This window comes from Onychostoma macrolepis, chromosome 01 (assembly GCF_012432095.1).
Source record: "Onychostoma macrolepis isolate SWU-2019 chromosome 01, ASM1243209v1, whole genome shotgun sequence".
NCBI classification, from domain to species: Eukaryota; Metazoa; Chordata; class Actinopteri; order Cypriniformes; family Cyprinidae; genus Onychostoma; species Onychostoma macrolepis.
Genome location: NC_081155.1, coordinates 1,503,590 through 1,525,314, shown reverse-complemented (window position 1 = coordinate 1,525,314; position 21,725 = coordinate 1,503,590). Strand labels below are relative to the sequence as shown.

At 40.5% G+C, this 21,725-nt stretch overlaps 1 protein-coding gene and 1 pseudogene across 2 annotated transcripts in view; one reads left to right on the top strand and one right to left on the bottom strand.

Annotated features, from left to right (window-relative positions):
* Positions 1-21,716, top strand: part of LOC131538834 (uncharacterized) — a 34,171-nt gene extending 12,455 nt beyond the window's left edge. Inside the window, exon 5 of one of the 2 annotated variants that reach the window (XM_058772986.1) lies at positions 18,223-21,716. In XM_058772986.1, the coding sequence (XP_058628969.1) occupies positions 18,223-18,549 (327 nt within the window). In that variant the 3' untranslated portion in view covers positions 18,550-21,716. Of the gene's footprint in view, positions 1-3,939; positions 4,548-18,222 lie in introns of those variants that run through there. The other variant, XM_058772989.1, reaches the window with a different exon arrangement.
* The window catches only part of LOC131538806 (NLR family CARD domain-containing protein 3-like), a 48,672-nt pseudogene continuing 26,948 nt past the window's right edge, over positions 2-21,725 (bottom strand).

Sequence of the window (21,725 nt, the reverse complement as noted above, 5' to 3'; positions counted from 1 at the left end):
ATTTTATAATTTTGTATTAATTTTTTTTTGGTGAAAAAATGTGTCTGAGCTGTAAATCATGATATCGGTTTAATATGTTACTAGACATTGCTCTATCCCGCTCATACCATAGAAACGTAATTTCTGCAGTTCTTAAAAAACTCAGTGGAGGGGTGTAGCATGGGTCAAAGAAGAGCACGGTACACTCTGACCAGGAGCGCTTCTAGACCCTTTTCAGATTGTCATTGACTTTTTTTGTTTGTTCAATTTGCACACTGAAAATGGGTCGGAGCTCTTATTTTTGAACTCTCAAAATGCACCAGATTAATGCATTCAAATTTAAAATGTATAAAATTTTCTCCCGGGGGGCCATGCCCCCAGACCCACCTACAGGGAAGCAGGACCACCCACCACTGCCTCACTACATCTTACATGAGCATGATGTGAGCCCCCAATCATGTCCATTAGCCCCTGATGTTTTGGTCGCAGCCCCAGATGTTTTCAAATCCTAGAAGCGCTCCTGATATTAAATGTGTGTCAATATAACGGATCTGTGCATTTATTGCACTGATAATGTCACTCATGGCTCTTAATTAAGTAACTGCTTTAACTTTAAATTGCTTTAATAAGTATTTGTGTATACTTACTGAAGAAGGTGGAACATGACCTTGGTAAGCAGTTTGACAAATATCAAATATTTTTCATCAAAAATTGAAAAATTCATCTCATGCACAAATCCCACCCCCCCACTTTCCACTTGACTGGCTACGGGCCTGCTACACCTACCACAGCCCTAAACCTACCCTTACAGTAATGCAGATGCTTTAAATATTGTTGCTCAGCATGAGAAAAAGGACAAAATATAGATGTGCGCAGTAAGCCCTGGTAGGAAAATCTGATGGGTAGGATAAAATGTCAGGACACCGGGACACATCAGTGAATGCTGAGATAATTTACTAAATAAAATGATCCTGACAGAAGAACACTTTTTGCGACACTGCTAACTAGTTCAAAAAGACCTTATAGACCTTATTAACCTGATAGAAAAACAATGAAAGTCTATGAGATGAGCTCAGTGACACAGTCAAACAACAATCTGTGTGTGTGAGTGTGTGTGTCTGTGAGAGTGTGTGTTTGTGTGTGTGTGTGTGTGTGTGTGTGTAGACCTACACTTTCGCAGTCCTGCTATCATCATGATCTCTCCTGCATGATCCACACTAGAAACACACAAATACACATGAATGTAGATCTGCTTCATTCACACACACACACACACACACGTTCAGTATGTCAGTATTAGTGTTTGACATACTTGAGTATCTGCAGTTTATAGTTTGGATCCTGCAGTTTGTGTTTGAGCAGCTGGACTCCTGATTGTCCTGGGTGATTGTAGCTCAGATCCAGCTCTCTCAGGTGTGAGGGGTTTGAACTCAGAGCTGAAGACAAATAACCACAGCCTTCCTCTGACACCATACAGCCAGACAACCTACATACACACACAGACAGATCATCTACAGACACACACAGTCAGATCATCTACAGACACACAGTGAGATCATCTAAAGACACACCGACAGATCATCTACAGACACACAGACAAATCATCTACAGAAACACACAAATCATCTACACACACACAGACAGCTCATCTACAGACACACAGACAGGTCATCTACAGACACACAGTGAGATCATCTACAGACACACAGACAGCTCATCTACAGACACACAGACAGCTCATCTACAGACACACAGAGAGATCATCTACAGACACACAGTCAGGTCATCTACAGACACACACCGACAGATCATCTACAGACACACACAAATCATCTACAGACACACAGACAGATCATCTACAGAAACAGACAAATCATCTACAGACACACAGACAGATCAACTACAGACACACAGACAGATCATCTACAGAAACACACAAATCATCTACAGACACACAGACAGATCATCTACAGACACACACAAATCATCTACAGACACACAGACAGATCATCTACAGACACACACACAAATCATCTACAGACACACAGACAGATCATCTACAGAAACACACAAATCATCTACAGAAACACACAGATCATCTACAGACACACAGACAGATCATCTACAGACACAGAGATCATCTACAGACACACAGACAGATCATCTACAGACACACAGTCAGATCATCTACAGACACACACAGACAGATCATCTACAGACAGTGAGATCATCTACAGACACACAGACAGATCATCTAAAGACACACAGACAGATCATCTACAGACACACACAGATAGATCATCTACAGACACACACAGACAGATCATCTACAGACACACACTCAGATCACCTACAGACACACACAGACAGATCATCTACAGACACACAGTCAGGTCATCTACAGACACACACCGACAGATCATCTGACACACACAAATCATCTACAGACACACAGACAGATCATCTACAGAAACAGACAAATCATCTACAGACACAGACAGATCAACTACAGACACACAGACAGATCATCTACAGAAACACACAAATCATCTACAGACACACAGACAGATCATCTACAGACACACAAATCATCTACAGACACAGACATATCATCTACAGACACACACAAATCATCTACAGACACACAGACAGATCATCTACAGAAACACACAAATCATCTACAGAAACACACAGATCATCTACAGACACACAGACAGATCATCTACAGACACAGAGATCATCTACAGACACAGACAGATCATCTAGACACACAGTCAGATCATCTACAGACACACAGACAGATCATCTACAGACAGTGAGATCATCTACAGACACACAGACAGATCATCTAAAGACACAGACAGATCATCTACAGACACACACAGATAGATCATCTACACACACAGACAGATCATCTACAGACACACAGTCAGATCATCTACAGACACACACAGACAGATCATCTACAGACAGTGAGATCATCTACAGACACACAGACAGATCATCTAAAGACACACAGACAGATCATCTACAGACACACACAGATAGATCATCTACAGACACACACAGACAGATCATCTACAGACACACACGGACAGATCATCTACAGACACACAGTCAGATCATCTACAGACACACACAGACAGATCATCTACAGACACACAGACAGATCATCTACAGACACACAGACAGATCATCTAAAGACACAGACAGATCATCTACAGACACACACAGACAGATCATCTACAGACACGCAGTGAGATCATCTACAGACACACAGACAGATCATCTAAAGACACACAGACAGATCATCTACAGACACACACACAAATCATCTACAGACACACAGACAGATCATCTACAGACACACAGACTGCACGCTTGATCAACAAACTACAGTTGGTCCAAAATGCAGCAGCTAGAGTCCTTACTAGAACCAGGAAATATGACCATATTAGCCCGGTTCTGTCAACACTGCACTGGCTCCCTATCAAACATTGGATAGATTTTAAAATCTTGTTAATTACTTATAAAGCCCTGAATGGTTTAGCTCCTCAGTACTTGAGCCAGCTCTTATCACGCTATAGTCCTCCACGTCCACTGCGTTCTCAAAACTCTGGCCATTTGATAATACCTAGAATATCAAAATCAACTGCGGGCGGCAGATCCTTTTCCTATTTAGCACCCAAACTCTGGAACAATCTACCTAACACTGTTCGGGAGGCAGACACACTCTGTCAGTTTAAATCTAGATTAAAGACCCATCTCTTTAGCCTGGCTTACACATAACACACTAATACGCTTCTATTATTCAAATCCATTAAAGGATTTTTAGGCTGCATTAGTTAGATCAACCGGAACCGGGAACACTCCCCATAACACACGATGTACTCGTTACATCGTAAGTAGAATGGCATCTACGCTAATATTTGTCTGTTTCTTTCCTATTCTGTTTCTCAGTCCGTATCCGATCAGATGGTGGATCAGCACCAAGAGATGATGTCTGCAGCCCTGATCGTCAGCGGAGACCAGGACACCCAGATGACCCCCAGAGACATATCCCTCGATTAAATACAATAAAACTAAAAATATAACAAATTAACTAAAATATAATAAAATAAAATACCTAACTACACTGTAAAAAATTGCTGTAAAATTTACAGTAACTTACTGGCAATTTTGGTTGCCAGTAAGACTGTAAATTTACAAGAGTACTGTAAATCAATAATTACAATTGTACTGTAAAAATACAGCAAACTCTTGCATGCTGTAAAATTGTTGTGATGGTGTGAACATTTGATGAACTTATTTCATTTGATTCTACTAAGAAGGAACACTTCTTAATATAAAACTGCAAACACTTAATTTATAATAGTAAAGTTACTAAAAACATGACTTTAACTCAAATCGCTGCAGTTTATCATCAGCGATAGCACACATGCATGTGGTAAAGCACTTAACAAAGAGCTCATCACTGTATCAGCAACTCCACAGTTACTGTTTTTAAATAAGGCAGCAGAATATCAGTGTTTGTGGCTCATCATTGACTGAAGCACAGGCTCTACTCTCCACCACAATGGTGACCCACAAAACTAAATTAAACTAATAGATCTCTCTTGTGCAAAATAATACAGTTCAGTTAAATATTTACTCTCCTTATAGATAACACCTGCTGTTAACAAGCAGAGTCACTGAATGAAAGAGAAACAAGAACTACAACTGACTTCAGCCACAGCCTTAGATGAACTCAACTGAAATACAAGACATCATTAAATCTCTCAAGATCTGATTAAACAACTCCACAAACAGCATTACCAGCTTCACACATTACAATTTGACTTTATTTCTGTCATATGTCTATAAAAATTATTTGAGAATTAACAGAAGTTTAGTTGTTTTATTGAAAACGTTTCGTTTGACCTCACCATTGTGGCGATCAGGGTTTGCTTTAGTTGGGCTCTTGACCATCAAATTTTAATCTTAGCTTTTTTCTGGCTGCTGTAACTGTGTTTGTAAAGCACATTTGTTATAGCAAGAAAACCCAGAAAAAATTGTGATTATGTGCTTTTCATTGATTATTGATAATGATATAATCATTGTCTAGTGGCCTGATTCAGTGATCTCATTCAGAGGCTGTTTTTTTTTGTGTGTGTGTGTTTACAATTGCTATATGAGATGAGCTTCTATTGAAAACTTAAAAAAATGTCTCATGCACAAGACTTTTAGTACTACGGCAACAATCAGACACACACAGACATCATGAATCAGCGTATGAATCTCAACAACGGTGACAATCAACAAAATAAATAAACAGATCAACTCTGAACATCACAAAACATGCTACTAAAACTCAACACAAAAAAATAAAAGCACATACACTCAAATAAATGATTTGGTCTAATTTGCGCCAGTGTTCATGTGTTTCCACACTACAGAGTGTTCAAGTAGAATTGAAGCAGTGCTGGAGTTAAGGAGATAATTATGTGATGATTGATCATTAATGATGAACACCTGCTGTTATCAAGAAGAATCACCGAAGGAAAGAGAAACACAAGAACTACAACTGACTTCAGCCACAGCTGAAGATGAAATCAACTGAAAAAAAAGAAGACATTAAATCTCTCAAGATCTGATTAAACAGCATCAGACTGACCAGATTGACTTTATTTCTGTCAGACTTCTAGAGAAGCTCTTATTGAGAATTAAGAGGTTTAGATGCTTTATTGTTTTGTTTGAAATCACCATCAAAGAGACCAGTGTTTCCTTTTGTTGGGCTCTGGGCTCTTGACCCTTGTCATGTTGGTGTTAATATTACACTGGTTGCTTTAATTGTGTGTTTATATAAAACACACTTCATTTAGCCAGCAAAGCTAAGAAAAAAAAAAAAAAGAGTTGTGGGCAAGTGATCCACCGATCTCATTTCAAGTCCAACATCTGATTGTATGGATGTAGTACTGCTTTAGATTTTTTATATAGCTTCAGATGTAGTAGTCTTGTAAAATCAGATAATTTAAAAAATTTACGAATCACTTTGTGCTCAAAAACTTTTGATCTGTAACAATGCAAAGATCACAGACATCAAGAATCAGTGTATGAATCTCAACAATGGTTACAGTCAACAAAATGCTTCATGTTGCAATGCATGCTGGGTACCAGCATAGTACAAGACTCTCCCATGTATCCCAGCATGCATTGCAACATGAATAAACAACGCAGCTGAATTGTCTGATTATTTTCTTTTATTCTTACTATTTTATTTTACGTATGCTGTTATAGTTGTGACTTTTAGTAGCTTGTTTTGTGATGTTCAGAGTTTTATCTGAATATTTTCTTGACTGTCACCATTGTTGAGATTCATACACTGATTCTTGATGTCTGTGGTCTTTGTATTGCTACAGATGAAAACTTTATGTGCACAAAGTGATTTGTAATTCATTCAAATTATCTGATATTTACAATACTGCAAGATATGAAGCTACGAAAAAATCTAAAACAGTATAATGTCTATATAATCAGAAATTGGACTTGAAATGAGGTCAGGGACCAGTGACAAGATCTACCCACAACTCTTTTTCACTTGGCTTCGCTGGTTAAGCTAAGTGTGTTTTAAATGATCACACAATTAAAGCAACCAGCGTAATATTAACACCAAGATGTCAAGGGTCAAGAGCCCAACAAAAGGAAACACTGGTCTCTTTGATGGTGATTTCAAACAAAACAATAAAGCATCTAAACCTCTCTTAATTCTCAATAAGAGCTTCTCTAGAAGTCTGACAGAAATAAAGTCAATCTGGTCAGTCTGATGCTGTTTAATCAGATCTTGAGAGATTTAATGTCTTCTTTTTTTTCAGTTGATTTCATCTACAGCTGTGGCTGAAGTCAGTTGTAGTTCTTGTGTTTCTCTTTCCTTCGGTGATTCTTCTTGATAACAGCAGGTGTTCATCATTAATGATCAATCATCACATAATTATCTTCTTAACTCCAGCACTGCTTCAATTCTACTTGAACACTCTGTAGTGTGGAAACACATGAACACTGGCGCAAATTAGACCAAATCATTTTTTTGAGTGTAGTAAGAATTAAAGACAATAAGTGGACAATTCAGCGGCATAATTTATTCATGCCGCAATGCATGCTGGGATTCATGGGTGAGTTTTGTACTGTGCTGGTAGCCAGCATGAATTGCAGCATTAAGCTTTTGATTGTCATCGTTGTTGAGATTCATACACTGATTCTTGATGTCTGTGTGTGTCTAATTGCTGCCGTAGTACTAAAAGTTTTGTGTATAAGACATTTTTACAATTTTTCAGTAGCAGTTTGGCATCTCATTCAGGGTCATATAGCAGCTGTAAACAACACCAAACTAACAAATAAAAAAATCCACATCATGTCTTTAAAGATCAGCCTCTGAATGAGATAAGTGAATCAAGCCACTAGATAATGATCACATCATTATCAATAGTCAATCACAAGCACGTAACCACACATTTTCCTGGCTTTTCACGCTATAACAAATGTGCTCTACAAACACAGTTACAGCAGCCAAAATAAAAACTAAGATTAAAACTTGATGGTTAAGAGCCCAACTAAAGCAAACCCTGATCGCCACAATGGTGAGGTCAAACGAAACGTTTTCAATAAAACAAATAAATTTCTGTTAATTCTCAAATTATTTTTATAGACATATGACAGAAATAAAGTCAAATTGTAATGTGTGAAGCTGGTAATGCTGTTTGTGGAGTTGTTTAATCAGATCTTGAGAGATTTAATGATGTCTTGTATTTCAGTTGAGTTCATCTAAGGCTGTGGCTGAAGTCAGTTGTAGTTCTTGTTTCTCTTTCATTCACTGATTCTGCTTGTTAACAGCAGGTGTTATCTATAAGGAGAGTAAATATTTAACTGAACTGTATTATTTTGCACAAGAGAGATCGGTTAGTTTAATTTAGTTTTGTGGATCACCATTGCGGTGGAGAGTAGAGCCTGTGCTTCAGTCAATGATGAGCCACAAACACTGATGTTCTGCTGCTTTATTTAAAGACAGTAACTGTAGAGTTGCTGATACGGTGATGATCTCTTTGTTAAGTGCTTTACCACATGCATGTGTGCTATAGCTGATGATAAACTGCAACGATTTGAGTTCGGATCAGAGAGCAGTAACAGGCAGCTGTAGCAGCACGGAGGAGCTGTTTTCTTGTCTCTAGGAGGCAGCAGGTGAAGATGAGCTGATGCTCTGAACAGTAGATCAATACAGAATGCACATGAATGGAATGATATAAAGCTGGAGGATGTGGATTCTATTTTAGATTGTAATAGGCCAGATATATTTTATAATTTATACAGTCTTGTGTCTCCTGAAAGAATAAAACTGATTGTAGAAAACACAAAATGTGAAATTCGGTCCAATTCGTTTATGCCATTTTGTATATTACTACCTAGAAAAACAAAAATGAAACACAATTCAATCAATAAACAAGAAAAGTGCTTATAGCACATATTAAAATAGGATTCTGGGGGTAATGTGTTTTATAAAGCCTGATGCGAGCGGCGTTACTGTGTTGTCAGTGAGAAGCTGCAGCCGTGGCAGGGATGATTTTTGGTGTGCCGGCAGAACAACAACAACAATGCGCTACATGTGTCTTTTCCCCTCATGTTTCCCCTGTTATCCCTAATAACTAATGAAGTGAACACGGAGAAGTTTTTCCATGAGCGGGAACACAAAACCCAGAGTGGATCCAGAGCAGAGTGAATACAGAGTGCTTAGAGCGGAGAGAGAAACGTGCTTTCATTCCACTCCAGGCTTTGATCACATCCCCCTCAGCAGGCTGAATACACCTCGTCTTTCCCTAATTTAAGACTTATTCAAGCTAAAATTAAGACATTTATTACACTATTTTAGAAATGTAAGCCTATTTAAGGCCTTAGAATTATGAAAAGTGAATTTAAGACATTAAGGACAGGCGGGAACCCTGCAATTGACGGAAATCCGTCGTAGCGACGGAGAACTTTAATCCCTGTTATTGTACAGAAAGAGAGAAAAATAGCATTTACATTATCAAAGAACATTATCATTGACTTTAGTCTCGCCAGAATTCAAGCACTCTCAAAAACTCCCATTAATCACTGAAGTTGCTTACATTGTGAAGGGGTTAAAGCAAAAACATATCTTTTGACTGAAAATGTTTCCTCGGCCAAACCCCATTCCACAGCCATACCTGTCACACACTCAGTTTAAGAGCCATCTTTGTCTTCTTGTAATTTGGAGCGCTTGTCCTCCAAATAAAAAAAAATAAATTAGGAGCACCTTCTAATCAATCAATAATAAAGAATTTGCAAAAATTAGCCTTCTTAATACGAGGTGACATTTGACTCAAAGTGATTTACAGGGGCATTTTCTTTTTACCTTTGTAAATGCATTCTAAGTTAAGTCGTGACGTATTGTCAAGTATGGTGACCCATACTCAAAATTGGTGCTCTGCATTTAACCCAACCAAGTGCACACACACAGCAGTGAGTAGTGAACAAATGCACACACACAGTGAACACACACCCGGAGCAGTGGGCAGCCATTGCCCCAGCACCCGGGGAGCAATTAGGGGTTCGGTGCCTTGCTCAAGGGCACCTTAGTCATGGTATCAAAGGTGGAGAGAGTGCTGTTCATTCACAATCCCCACCTTCAATTCCTGCCGGCGCAAAAATCAAAATTTAAAATTAAATTAAAATTTAATACACTTTTTAAAAAATGTTAATTTCATAATTTTTTTCTAATTGTATTAAATGTATGCAGTGTTTCCTCCAGGATTTATTCCAGCTGTGGTGGCAGGACTATTTCTCATGGACCACACCCCCTCCCCACCCAACAATCAAATGTATTTTTTAAATTAGGAGGACAAGCACAGTGTTTCATTAGTGAATGAATCTGCGTCTTTGAATGATTCGGAGAGTCTAGGTGCGTTTACATGGAGCATTGTAATTGGTTTAAAAGTCCAAACCGAATGAAAATGCTCCATATAAACACCTCAATCAGAATAAAAATGCCCAAACCGAATGAAATTGTAATTGGTTTGAGAGGGGTGGGATAAACCTTTCTATAAACCGAACAAAATTAAAATCCTGCCATGTAAACGTGTTAAAGCCGTAAGGCCTTCTCAAGCCGTACGGCTGATCCATCTAATCTGCGGCCTGTAATGCGTCAATCTAAGATTGCTGTAGAGACAAAATGTAATTCCATCAAGTTAGCATTTTTAAACATTCGCTCACTAAAAAATAAATCATTTCTGATCAATGATTTTATAACCACAAACAACCTGGATTTTATGTTTCTAAATGAAACATGGCTTGAAGACAGCTGCAGTGCAACAGTCCTCAATGAAACAGCCCCTCCTAACTTTAACTTTACAAGTGTCTGCAGGACTGTTAGGAGCGGTGGAGGTGTAGCTGCTCTATTTAAAGATGTTTATCAATGCAAGCAAGTGTCATTTGGTCAGTATTTGTCCTTTGAATATCTAGGTATTGTGCTGAAAGGTGCTCCACGCATTCTGTTTATCATTATTTACAGGCCTCCAAAATACTCTCCAGCCTTTGTTGAAGAGTTCACAGAACTGTTATCAATGATTTCCTCAGAGTTTGACTGTTTTACTATTGCAGGGGATTTTAATATTCACACAGATAATGCAGAAATCAAAACTGCAAAAGAAATGATTACTGTTTTAAACACTTTTGATCTGATCCAGCATGTGCATGGACCCACACACAATCGTGGACACACTCTAGATTTACTCATCAGTAAAGGTCTAAACATTTCATCCATTGTTGTTAAGGATGTAGCACTATCTGATCACTTCTGTATTTTCTTTGATATATTGATCTCTGTTACCACTGAATCTAGATCTGTCTCTGTCAGAAAGAGATGCATTAACGAGAACACTAGTGCGCTATTTATGAAGGCTATATCTTTAACACCAAGCATTTCTGCAGACTCTGTTGATCTTCTCCTGGATTCTTTTAACTCAAAAGTTAAGAATGTTATTGATGATATTGCTCCGACAAGGGTCTGCAAGAAGAATGGCAGACAAAAATCACCATGGAGAAAATCAACAGCAGTTCAGAGTATGAAAAGACAATGCAGAAAAGCTGAGCGGATGTGGCGGAAGACAAAACTTGAAATTCACTACAGCATCTATAAAGACAGCCTTCATGCTTTCAATGTGGAACTAGCCACAGCTAGACAGACCTTCTTCTCAAACCTTATAAACAGTAACTTAAACAACTCTCGCACTCTTTTGCTACTGTGGAGAGACTGACAAACCCCCAAGTCAGATTCCCAGTGAAATGCTCTCCGACAGTAAATGCAATGAGTTTGCTTCCTTCTTTCTGAGAAGATCAATAATATCAGAAAGGAGATTGGCATATCTACTTTTGCAGAGGTCACACAGATTCGACCGCAATTTCAAAAAGAAGTGACTATGTCTGTTTTTGAAGCAATTGATTGCAAAATTTTGAAAGAAATAGTACAGCACCTTAAATCATCAACCTGCTATCTTGACACACTTCCCACATCTTTTTCAAAAGTGTGCTTAACTGTTTAGAAGTAGATCTCTTAGAAGTGGTGAACGCTTCACTTCTTTCTGGGACTTTTCCAAACTCCTGAAAACTGCAGTTGTTAAGCCCTTCTGAAAAAGCGCAATCTTGATAACACAATGTTGAACAACTATAGACCAATATCAAATCTTCCGTTCATAGGTAAGATTATTGAAAAGGTAGTTTTAATCAGATGAACAACTACTTAAACTTAAATGGATACCTGGACAATTTTCAATCTGGTTTCCGAGCACATCATAGCACAGAGACAGCACTCATTAAGATAATAAATGATATTCGCTTCAATTCTGATTCAGGAAAATATCAGTGCTGGTACTACTAGATCTTAGTGCTGCGTTTGACACTGTTGATCATAACATACTTCTAGAGAGACTGGAAAACTGGATCAGGCTTTCTGGGATGGTACTCAAATGGTTCAGGTCATACTTAGAAGGAGAGGTTATTATGTGAGTATAGGAGAGCATAAGTCTAAGTGGACGTCCATGACATGCGGAGTCCCACAAGGCTCAATTCTTGCACCGCTCTTGTTTAACCTGTATATGCTCCCACTAAGTCAAATAATGAGAAAGAACCAAATTGCCTATCACAGCTATGCTGATGATACCCAGACTTACCTAGCCTTATCTCCAAATGACTATAGCCCCATTGACACCCTCTGCCAATGCATTGATGAAATAAACTGTTGGATGTCCCAGAACTTTCTTTAGTTAAATAAGGAGAAAACTGAAGTCATTGCATTTGGAAACAAAGATGAAGTTATCAAGGTGAATGCATACCTTGACTCTAGGGGTCAATCAACTAAAACCAAGTCAAAAATCTTGGGGTGATTCTGGAGACAGACCTTAGTTTTAGTAGTCATGTCAAAACAGTAACTAAATCAGCATACTATCATCTCAAAAACATTGCAAGAATTAGATGTTTTGTTTCCAGTCAAGACTTGGAGAAACTGGTTCATGCCTTTATCACCAGCAGGGTGGATTATTGTAATGGTCTCTCACCGGCCTTCCAAAGAAGACCATTAGACAGCTGCAGCTCATCCAGAACGCTGCTGCCAGGATTCTGACTAGAACCAGAAAATTTGAGCATATTACACCAGTCCTCAGGTCCTTACACTGGCTTCCGATTACATTTAGGATTGATTTTAAAGTACTTTTACTCGTTTATAAATCTCTAAATGGCCTAGGACCTAAATACATTGGAGATATGCTCACTGAATATAAACCTAACAGACCACTCAGATCATTAGGATCGAGTCAGCTAGAAATACCAAGGGTTCACACAAAACAAGGGGAGTCTGCTTTTAGCTATTATGCCGCCCGCAGTTGGAACCAGCTTCCAGAAGAGATCAGATGTGCTAAAACATTAGCCACTTTTAAATCCAGACTCAAAACTCATCTGTTTAGCTGTGCATTTGTTGAATGAGCACTGTGCTACCTCCGAACTGATTGCACTATGTATAATCACTTTCTATTCTTAAATGTTTTAAATTCTTTTAAAATCAATTTTTAAATCACTTTGTTTTTATTGTTGTGATTTTTATTATTTTTAATTTCTTATTATTTTTAATGACTATTTCACTTCCTTTTATGTAAAGCACTTTGAATTACCATTGTGCATGAAATGTGCTATATAAATAAACTTGCCTTGCCTAAACCGATTACTTTGCGTCTCAGCACGTCAAGAGGTCGGGTCGTCAGAATGTGAACGTGATTTCGGCGACGCAGTAGTTTCTGTGATTTGGGGACACCACACTACAGCAGAGACTGGGTAATAGTGGATAGAAGTTAATATTTCAATGATACAGTTAAAAACACATTAGAATGGAGAACCCTGTGTTATGAACTATCTGCTCTCATGACCGGAGTGAAAAACATCCGAAAAACGGAAGCGCAATTTTCTGCTTTTCAGCTTAAACAACACAATGATAATGCAGACTTATTTTCACAGCCTTCTTTCACTGTTTATTAAAGGAGGTTGCAAAAAGTATTGAATTAATTGTGGCCAATGTGTGTTAGAGAGAAACATTTATTTCATAATGTGATTTCCCCCCACTTTTTTTTAACTTAAATTATAGGTTATATTTTTTTTGGAATGAAAGAACAAATGGATAAACAATGCAGACTTATTTTCACAGCCTTCTTTGATCATATTTACCGAGGGTATGGATAATTTTGAGCACAACTGTAAATGATAGCCTACTTTGTAAACGTGTTACCTTGTGACTTGCGTTCACTAGCCGATTAATTCTAAAAGTTAATATTTTATAGCTGTTATAGGCTAATGATAATAATAATAATAAACAGCTAGTGAATGCAAAGCACAAGTTAACACGTTTACAAAGTAATATATAAGCAGCGTTTCAACTAGAATATAACGTTTACGTTTCATTCACTATTACAGTCAAATAATAAATTAAGTCACGTTTCCAAAGTATTTCAACAAGAAAATAAAGGCGAAAACAAAGTGGAAATAACGTAAAGTTTTTAAATTAATCAAATGAGACATCAGCTAGTCTCTGAAGAAAATGTACCATGTTTTTACTATAGTAAATATTTTAACGATAGCGTTTGTAATTAAACCACAGTAGCCAGAAATTTAGGCTAGTTGTCTCAGTGAAATGTGCTTTAACATCACAAACCATAAAATGTCATTATACTATAATATTCATTTTCATAACAAGTAAACACAAGTCACAAGTTAACACGAGTACATTCCTTAATCCAGCCAGCTACATAATGTCACGCCAAGAGTAAAATCCTATTTGAATCCAAACATCCGTGACTGAATCAGTACTGCTCGGTAGCTCAGTGCATTCATTACTGGCGTCTCCTAACGCGACTGTTTTTAGCGCGCGGGTTCGAAACCCCTGCCAAACAGACTTTTTTAATAGTCTTTTTTTTAAATTTATTTTGAATAGTACAAGTCAAGTTGTCAAGTTGAGCTTTATTGTCATTCCGCTACATGCGGGGGCATACAGTGGAACGAAATGTCGTGCCTCACAGGACCACGGTGCTACATAAATACAGGCATACAACAATGGAGTAAGACAATATAAACCTATACACAACTATCCTACTGATAGATTTTGACTATAAATATACTATCTATAAAAAGTACCTATACAAACTAAAAAATACAAACTATACAAACTATACGAATGCTTCAGATAAGTACTGTACATGTGCAAGGAGAAACATTGAGTTCAAGCAGCTGGCTGGGGAACAGTGCAGGATGATTTGTAGTGCATGAGCATGTAAACATACATATATTACGGAGTTCTTTTGTGGGATTTGTGTACACACAGCAGTGTGTGTGAAAAGTGACTAGTGCGCATAGAGGAGGAGAGTGTGCTACTACAGGTGGTTTGTACAGGCCCACTCACCTGTGTGTAGCACACTTCGAATTGCACGTTACATGTTACAGGAGGTAGGGGTTTGTATGGGGGTTCAGAGAGGCGGGTGATTTGAGTTCAGGGCTCTCACAGCCTGGGGAAGAAGCTGTTGAGCAGTCTGGCAGAGCGGGCTCTGATGCTCGGCACCGTCTTCCTGATGGTAGGAGCTGGAAGAGACTGTGGGAGGGTGTGTGGAGTCCTTCACGATACTATTGGCTTTGCTAGAGCATCGTGTGAGGAAAATATCCAGGATGGAGGGAGAGGGGCACCGATGATCCTTGCAGCTGTGTTCACTGTCCGTTGTAGGGTCTTGCGGTCTGCTGCTGTACAGTTCCGTACCAGACAGTGATGCAGCTGGTCAGCACACTCTCAATGGTGCCCTGTAGAAAGTGGTGAGGATGGGTGGAGGGAGACTTGCTCTTTCAGCCGGCGGAGGAAGTGTAGGCGCTGTTGTGCCTTCTTGGAGAGTGACATGGTGTTGGTGGACCAGGTGAGATCCTCTGTGATGTGCACCCCAGGAATTTAGTGCTGCTGACTCTCTCCACAGGCGAGCTGTCGATGGTCAGTGGGGGGTGATCACCGGAGTTCCTTCTGAAGTCCATCACAACCTCCTTTGTCTTACTCACATTGAGGGACAGGTTGTTAGTGCCACACCATTCAGCCAGCTGTGCCACTTCCTCTCTGTAGTGCGTTTCATCGTTGTTGCTGATGAGGCCTACCACTGTTGTGTCATCAGCGAACTTGATGATGTGGTTGGAGCTGGACTTGGCAGTGCAGTCGTGGGTCAGCAGCGTGAAGAGCAGCGGGCTGAGCACACAGCCTTGTGGGGCACCTGTGTTCAGTGTGGTAGTGCTCGAGGTGTTGTGGCCGACACGGACTGACTGAGGTCTTCCGGTTAGAAAGTCCAGGATCCAGAGGGAATTGTTAAGGCCCAGCAAGTTGAGTTTATTTATGAGCTGTTGTGGGATTATTGTGTTGAATGCTGAGCTGAAGTCAATGAACAGCATTCTAACGTAGGAGTCTTTATTTTCTAGGTGGGTAAGAGCCAGGTGGAGGGTGGAGGAGATTGCATCGTCCGTAGAGCGGTTCGGACGGTATGCAAACTGGAGCGGATCGAGTGTGTTGGGGAGGCTGGTTTTGATGTTGTGCATGACTAACCTCTCAAAGCACTTCATTATGATTGGAGTCAGTGCTATGGGACGGTAGTCATTTAGACAGGACACAGGTGATTTCTTTGGTACCGGTATGATTGTTGTGGATTTGAGACATGTGGGGACGACTGCCTGGCTCAGCGAGGTGTTGAAGATATCTGTTAGGACATCTGTCAGCTGTGCAGCACAGTCTTTCAGTACACGGCCAGGTATGTTGTCGGGACCCGCAGCCTTGCGTGGGTTGATCCTAGATAGGGACTTCCTTACGTCGGCTGGAGACAGACAGAGCGCCTGGTCGTTGGGAGGTGTGGGCAGTTTTTGTGCAGGTGTGTCATTCTGCATTTCAAACCATGAGTAAAAGTGGTTGAGTGTATCTGGGAGGGATGTGTCGTCATCACAGGCCTGTGGCGGGGGCTTGTAGTCTGTGATGGTCTGAATAGCTTGCCACAGGCTCCGTGTGTCACTGCTGTCTGTGAAGTGATTGTTGATTTTTGAGCATATGACCGTTTTGCATTTTTGATGCTGCGGACAGATTGGCTCTTGCTGTTTTGAGGGCTGCTTTATCTCCTGATCTGAATGCTTCATCTCTGGTCTTTAGCAGCCCACGAACCTCTGCTGTCATCCATGGCTTCTGGTTGGCGCGTGTGGTGATGGTCTTGGTGACTGTCACATCATCTATGCACTTTTGGATGTAAGCAGTCACAGTTTCAGTGTACTCCTGCAGGTCTGTGTGGTTGTTGTAGGTGGCCGCCTCTTTAAACATGTTCCAGTCTGTGTCCTGGAAGCAGTCCTGCAGTGCTGAGGTGGCATTGTTTGGCCATACCTTGATCTGTTTGTGAACCGGTTTGGCCAGTTTCAGAAGTGGTCTGTATGCTGGGATTAGCATAACAGAGATGTGGTCTGAGTACCCGAGGTGGGGGCGGGGTTCAGCTTTGTATGCGCTCTTAACTGTTGTGTAAACAAAGTCCAGTGTGTTATTTCCCTTGTTGCAAAGTTCACATGTTGGTAGAACTTTGGCAAAACTGTCTTTAAGTTTGCGTGGTTGAAGTCACCGGCTATGATGAAAAAGCCGTCGGGTTATTTGTTTGTTGTTCGCTGATGGCGCTGTACAGCTCGCGCGCCCTTTGCGCTTATGCGCGCACGGTGGGATGTATACCGCGACAATAACAATGGCCGTGAACCCTCAGATAGATAGAACGGTCGACACTTCACAAACATAAACTCCACCAGCGATGAACAGTGTTTTGTCACTACCCCAGCATTGTTACACCATTCTTTGTTGACGACACACAAGCCACCGCCGAGTCTTACCAGACAGTGATGAATCTCTGTCCGCGGTAGCAAGTTAGTCCGTGCAGCTGAATGGCGGAGTCCGGGATGTTGTCGTTCAGCCATGTTTCAGTGAAAACAAACACACAACAATCCCTTGTCTCATGCTGTGTAGATCGACTGAGTTGAATTAAGTCCAGTTTGTTTTCCAGAGAGCGAACGTTTGAGAGCATGAGTGTTGGAAGAGCCGGTCTTGTGGGGTTTTCCCTTAGCCTAGCTCAGATACCTCCGCGCCATCGCGCTTCCGTCCTCTCTCACACCGCCTTGTGCGGGTAGCGACAGTAGGCGAGGCCGCGGTCTCGAGGTCCGGCTTCAGCAGTAAACAGAGGCCTCGTAGCTTCTCAGTAGCCGCCGGCGAGAGTTGTTCTTTGTATGCGTTGCCGATATCCAAAAGTCTTTGGCGAACATATTTGAGTTTAGGAGTGATTTCCTTATGAACTAGCGGTAAATTTACACTATTTGGAGACGAACAGACGACATTAAAAGACAAAAAAGCACCGTCTTTGGGACCTGGAGCAGCCGCTGCGTCTGATCGCGCCGCCATCTTGGATCATAACAATATGTAGGCCTATATATTATAATAAATATAATGTACTGTTTTTGCTGTACTTTGGATCAAATAAATGCAGGCTTGGTGAGCTGAAGACACTTCAAAACATTACAAATCTTACTGTTTAAATAATTTGACTGGTAGTGTATGTATTGTCACCATGTTTGCTTTGTCATTGTCCGTTCATTGTGTTGCTCACGTCTGTTTTGTGTTTTCTCATGCAGTTTCTGCTGTCTCCCGTTTTCCTGGGTTCCAGTTTCCTGCCACTGTTTTGGATATTTTGGATATTGCACCCACAATGTCTTGACTCTTCTGTTGTTTATTTGTTCCTAATAAACTGTTTAACTGCACTTGCAAGTGAATCTCAAGTTATTTTATGTGATAGTTATATGTATACACATTTCTTTTTCCCTCACATTCTTTCTTGTAACTCTTCTCTCTCAGTCACACACCTGACTGAATGGCTCATTATGGAGCTCATTATGCGGGCCTTTGTCTTCTCAGGTGTGAGTCACGCCCTCTCGCATAGAGCCTTTCCACTCAAAAAGTGACTTAGAAAATTTTAATCAATATATTGTTTTCTCTGAATGAGTGAGTTAGATTATTTTCAGATCATTTTGAAGCAAATATTCTAGGCTACAAGATCCAGTTCTCAAAAGTCTTGTGAACAAATATTTTGTATGTGTTTTATGGCCTTATTTCAGTTACTTTTAAAATTTTTGTTTTTTTCAAACCACACATAAACGTTGTTTTCTCAAAAACACAATCACGTACATGCTGGTCACATATTATTGTAGCCCAGTTTGTGCTGAATACAGTGTTTTTAGACTTTAGCCATTAAAATGTTTATAAGCAACTGAAAAAAGCACAAATGTCAGGGCATGTCAAAACTTCTCCGGGGCCCCAAAACACCCTCAGACCCCAGAGGGTTAAGTGATTGATGGATGTTCAGGTCTATGCAATAAAACTTGGGATTTCACATTCTCATTCTCTAAACTCATCCTTTCTCTCTTTCTGCAACGTGTGAATGCGTGTGTTCATGTGTTAGATTAGTTTATGTCTTAGGTTTATATAAATAAAGTCTTATTTATATTGAAAAGAGAAGTATCTTGTGTTTTGTGCTTATAAGTTAATGTCTTAATCTGCCGATCTTGTCACTGTGCTTATTAATAGTGTTTTCACTATATTTTGGATTTGAATATCCAGTGCAGAATTAATGTAATACGGCTCGTTCAGTGAATCGCTGCCGACTCAGTGATTAGCCGCGAAACAGTGATTCTGTTCAAATTCCCTATAAAATCATAAATGATTCCCTTTGAGCTAAATTAAATTATTTACATATTAAACCCTACATAGGCTACTTAGCGTGTCCCAGAATTGAAAGCGCCGGGACATGTAAACACCATATCGGATTAGATAACGCCTCATGTAAACAGTCCACGAATCTTTCAATTGGAATGATTTTAATCGAATGACAAAAAAGTGTACATGTAAACGTGGCTAGTGATTAATAACCCATTCATAACTACAGCATGTTGCTTCCTTACTGAATGAATGAATGAAGGAATGGCGTGACGCCTGGCTCATTAAGACAGTGACTTGCTGCCACCTATTGGTGGTTTTATTTTTAAATCTACAAATAAATTTGATCACAAAGCTGACAGAGTAAATATTAATTTAAAAAACTAGACCTATATCACTCATAATATTCCCATTCACAGTAATCCACATTTTCTCGTTTTATTTATTTTATGGCATAATGCAGACCTCTTTAAATGTATAATAATGTAAAATACTGGCGAGTGCTGTACAGTAAAGAGTAAACACACTTCAAGCACTGCCTTCACTGTAATAGTTCACTGTAACAGCAGTCAAACATCTGGAAAATTAAGCATTTATGATCAATAATTACTGAAGATTAAAGGTTATAATGATATATTATTATTACTATTAATATTACCAGTAATGTATAGTGAAAATGTCTGAATTGCAGCTTCACTGATCAATGGTGTCGACCGTCCCTTTGCTCCACCTGCTGCTGATTTAATGAACGAGTTTCTCATGTGACTGGGTTGTGTTTACCGCGGTGATAGCAGACATTTTACTCCACTATCTACTGTATTAAGAATGTCTCGGGTTACTCGCGTAACCCTTGTTCTCTGAATAGGGAACGAGACGCTGCGCAGCTAAGACGCTTTGGGAACGCCTTCTGGGTGTGCCGATTGTCTGAAGCCCTTATAGAATCACGCCAATTCATTGGCTGATGGAGCGGATGCCGTCCTCGACCTCCTTACGTCACCATCCTTATACTGGCGAATGCGCCATCTGCTCCTCAGATTTCTCTGCTGAAAAGGCCTCTGTCTGCAGCGTGAGGAGCTTGGCAGCAAACGCAGCGTCTCGTTCCCTATTCAGAGAACAAGGGTTACGCAAGTAACCCGAGACGTTCTCTTTCATAGGTTCCCTCAACGCTGCGTAGCTAAGACGCTTTGGGAACGATATACCAAACAGGCCAAGCTAAAAAATGCTGCCCTACCCGATTACGAACCAGACAGCATACACAGCTGGTTCAAGCAGATAAAACCTGGGAACCCGGAGCCGTGTCAAGATCCAAGTTATAGAACCTGATAAAAGTGTGCGGAGAGGACCATCCTGCCGCTACACAAAAATCCTCTAAAAAGTTAGCTTGAGAGGGTGCCACGCTCCTAGTAAGCCAGCGAAATAGCTTCCCTCAGCCTCTGGAGGAAGCGTGTATCAAGGGAGTTTCTGCCCACTGACTGGCCACCAAGAGGGGAGCAGTAAGCCAATAACGCCACCACGTAGACCTTCAGGGTGGAGTAGGTTAACTCTGCGGAGGAACGGGCCTGCAAGAACTTCAGAACTGTACAAATCGGGCAGTTGACTGGGTCGGGCTGGTGACCTCCGCACCATGAAGTGACACTTCTACTTCAGGGCGTACAGTCTCCTCATGCTCCAGTGAGTGGAGGCCTCGAAAACTCTCTGTAGCGAGAGGAGGCCTGACGACACTCGCCGAAACAGTCGAGCTCTTGGAGCGGAGGCCTCAACATGACGACTCTCTATATCGAGAGGAGGCCTACTATACTCCACCCACTGGGCATCCTGTGATGAGGTTACCTACCACTCGCATAACTGCCCCCATAACTGCCCCAGCAGAGCTCTGGCAAGCGGAGGCCTCTAAAACTCTCTGTAGCGAGAGGAGGCCTGACGACACTCGCCAAGACAGCCGAGCTCGATTGAGAGGAGGCCTACTATACTCCATACACTGGACATACTGTGAGGAGGTTACCTACCACTCACGTAACTGCCCCAGCAGAGCTTTGGCGCTCTGGAGGAAACATGTAACAAAGGGATCATCACCTTTGATCTTCATTTTAATGTACAGTGTGGTTTCTCTGATGCTCTCTGAGCTGTTCTCTGTGTGTGTCAGCAGATCCTGTAAGAGTCTCTGATTGGACTCCAGTGAGACGCCCAGCAGGAACCGCAGGAACAGATCCAGACGTCCATTCTCACTCTCAAGGACGTTATGTACTGCTGATGTTAGTAGATCATACAGAGAGACTTTAAGACTGTAAGATCTGAATTCATGCAGAAAAAACTGCAGTGGCTCCTCGTTCTTTATTAAATAACAGTAAAACACATAGAAAGCAGCGAGAAACTCCTGAACGCTCAGATGAATGAAGCTGTAGACTGTCCTCTGATGAATCACAGA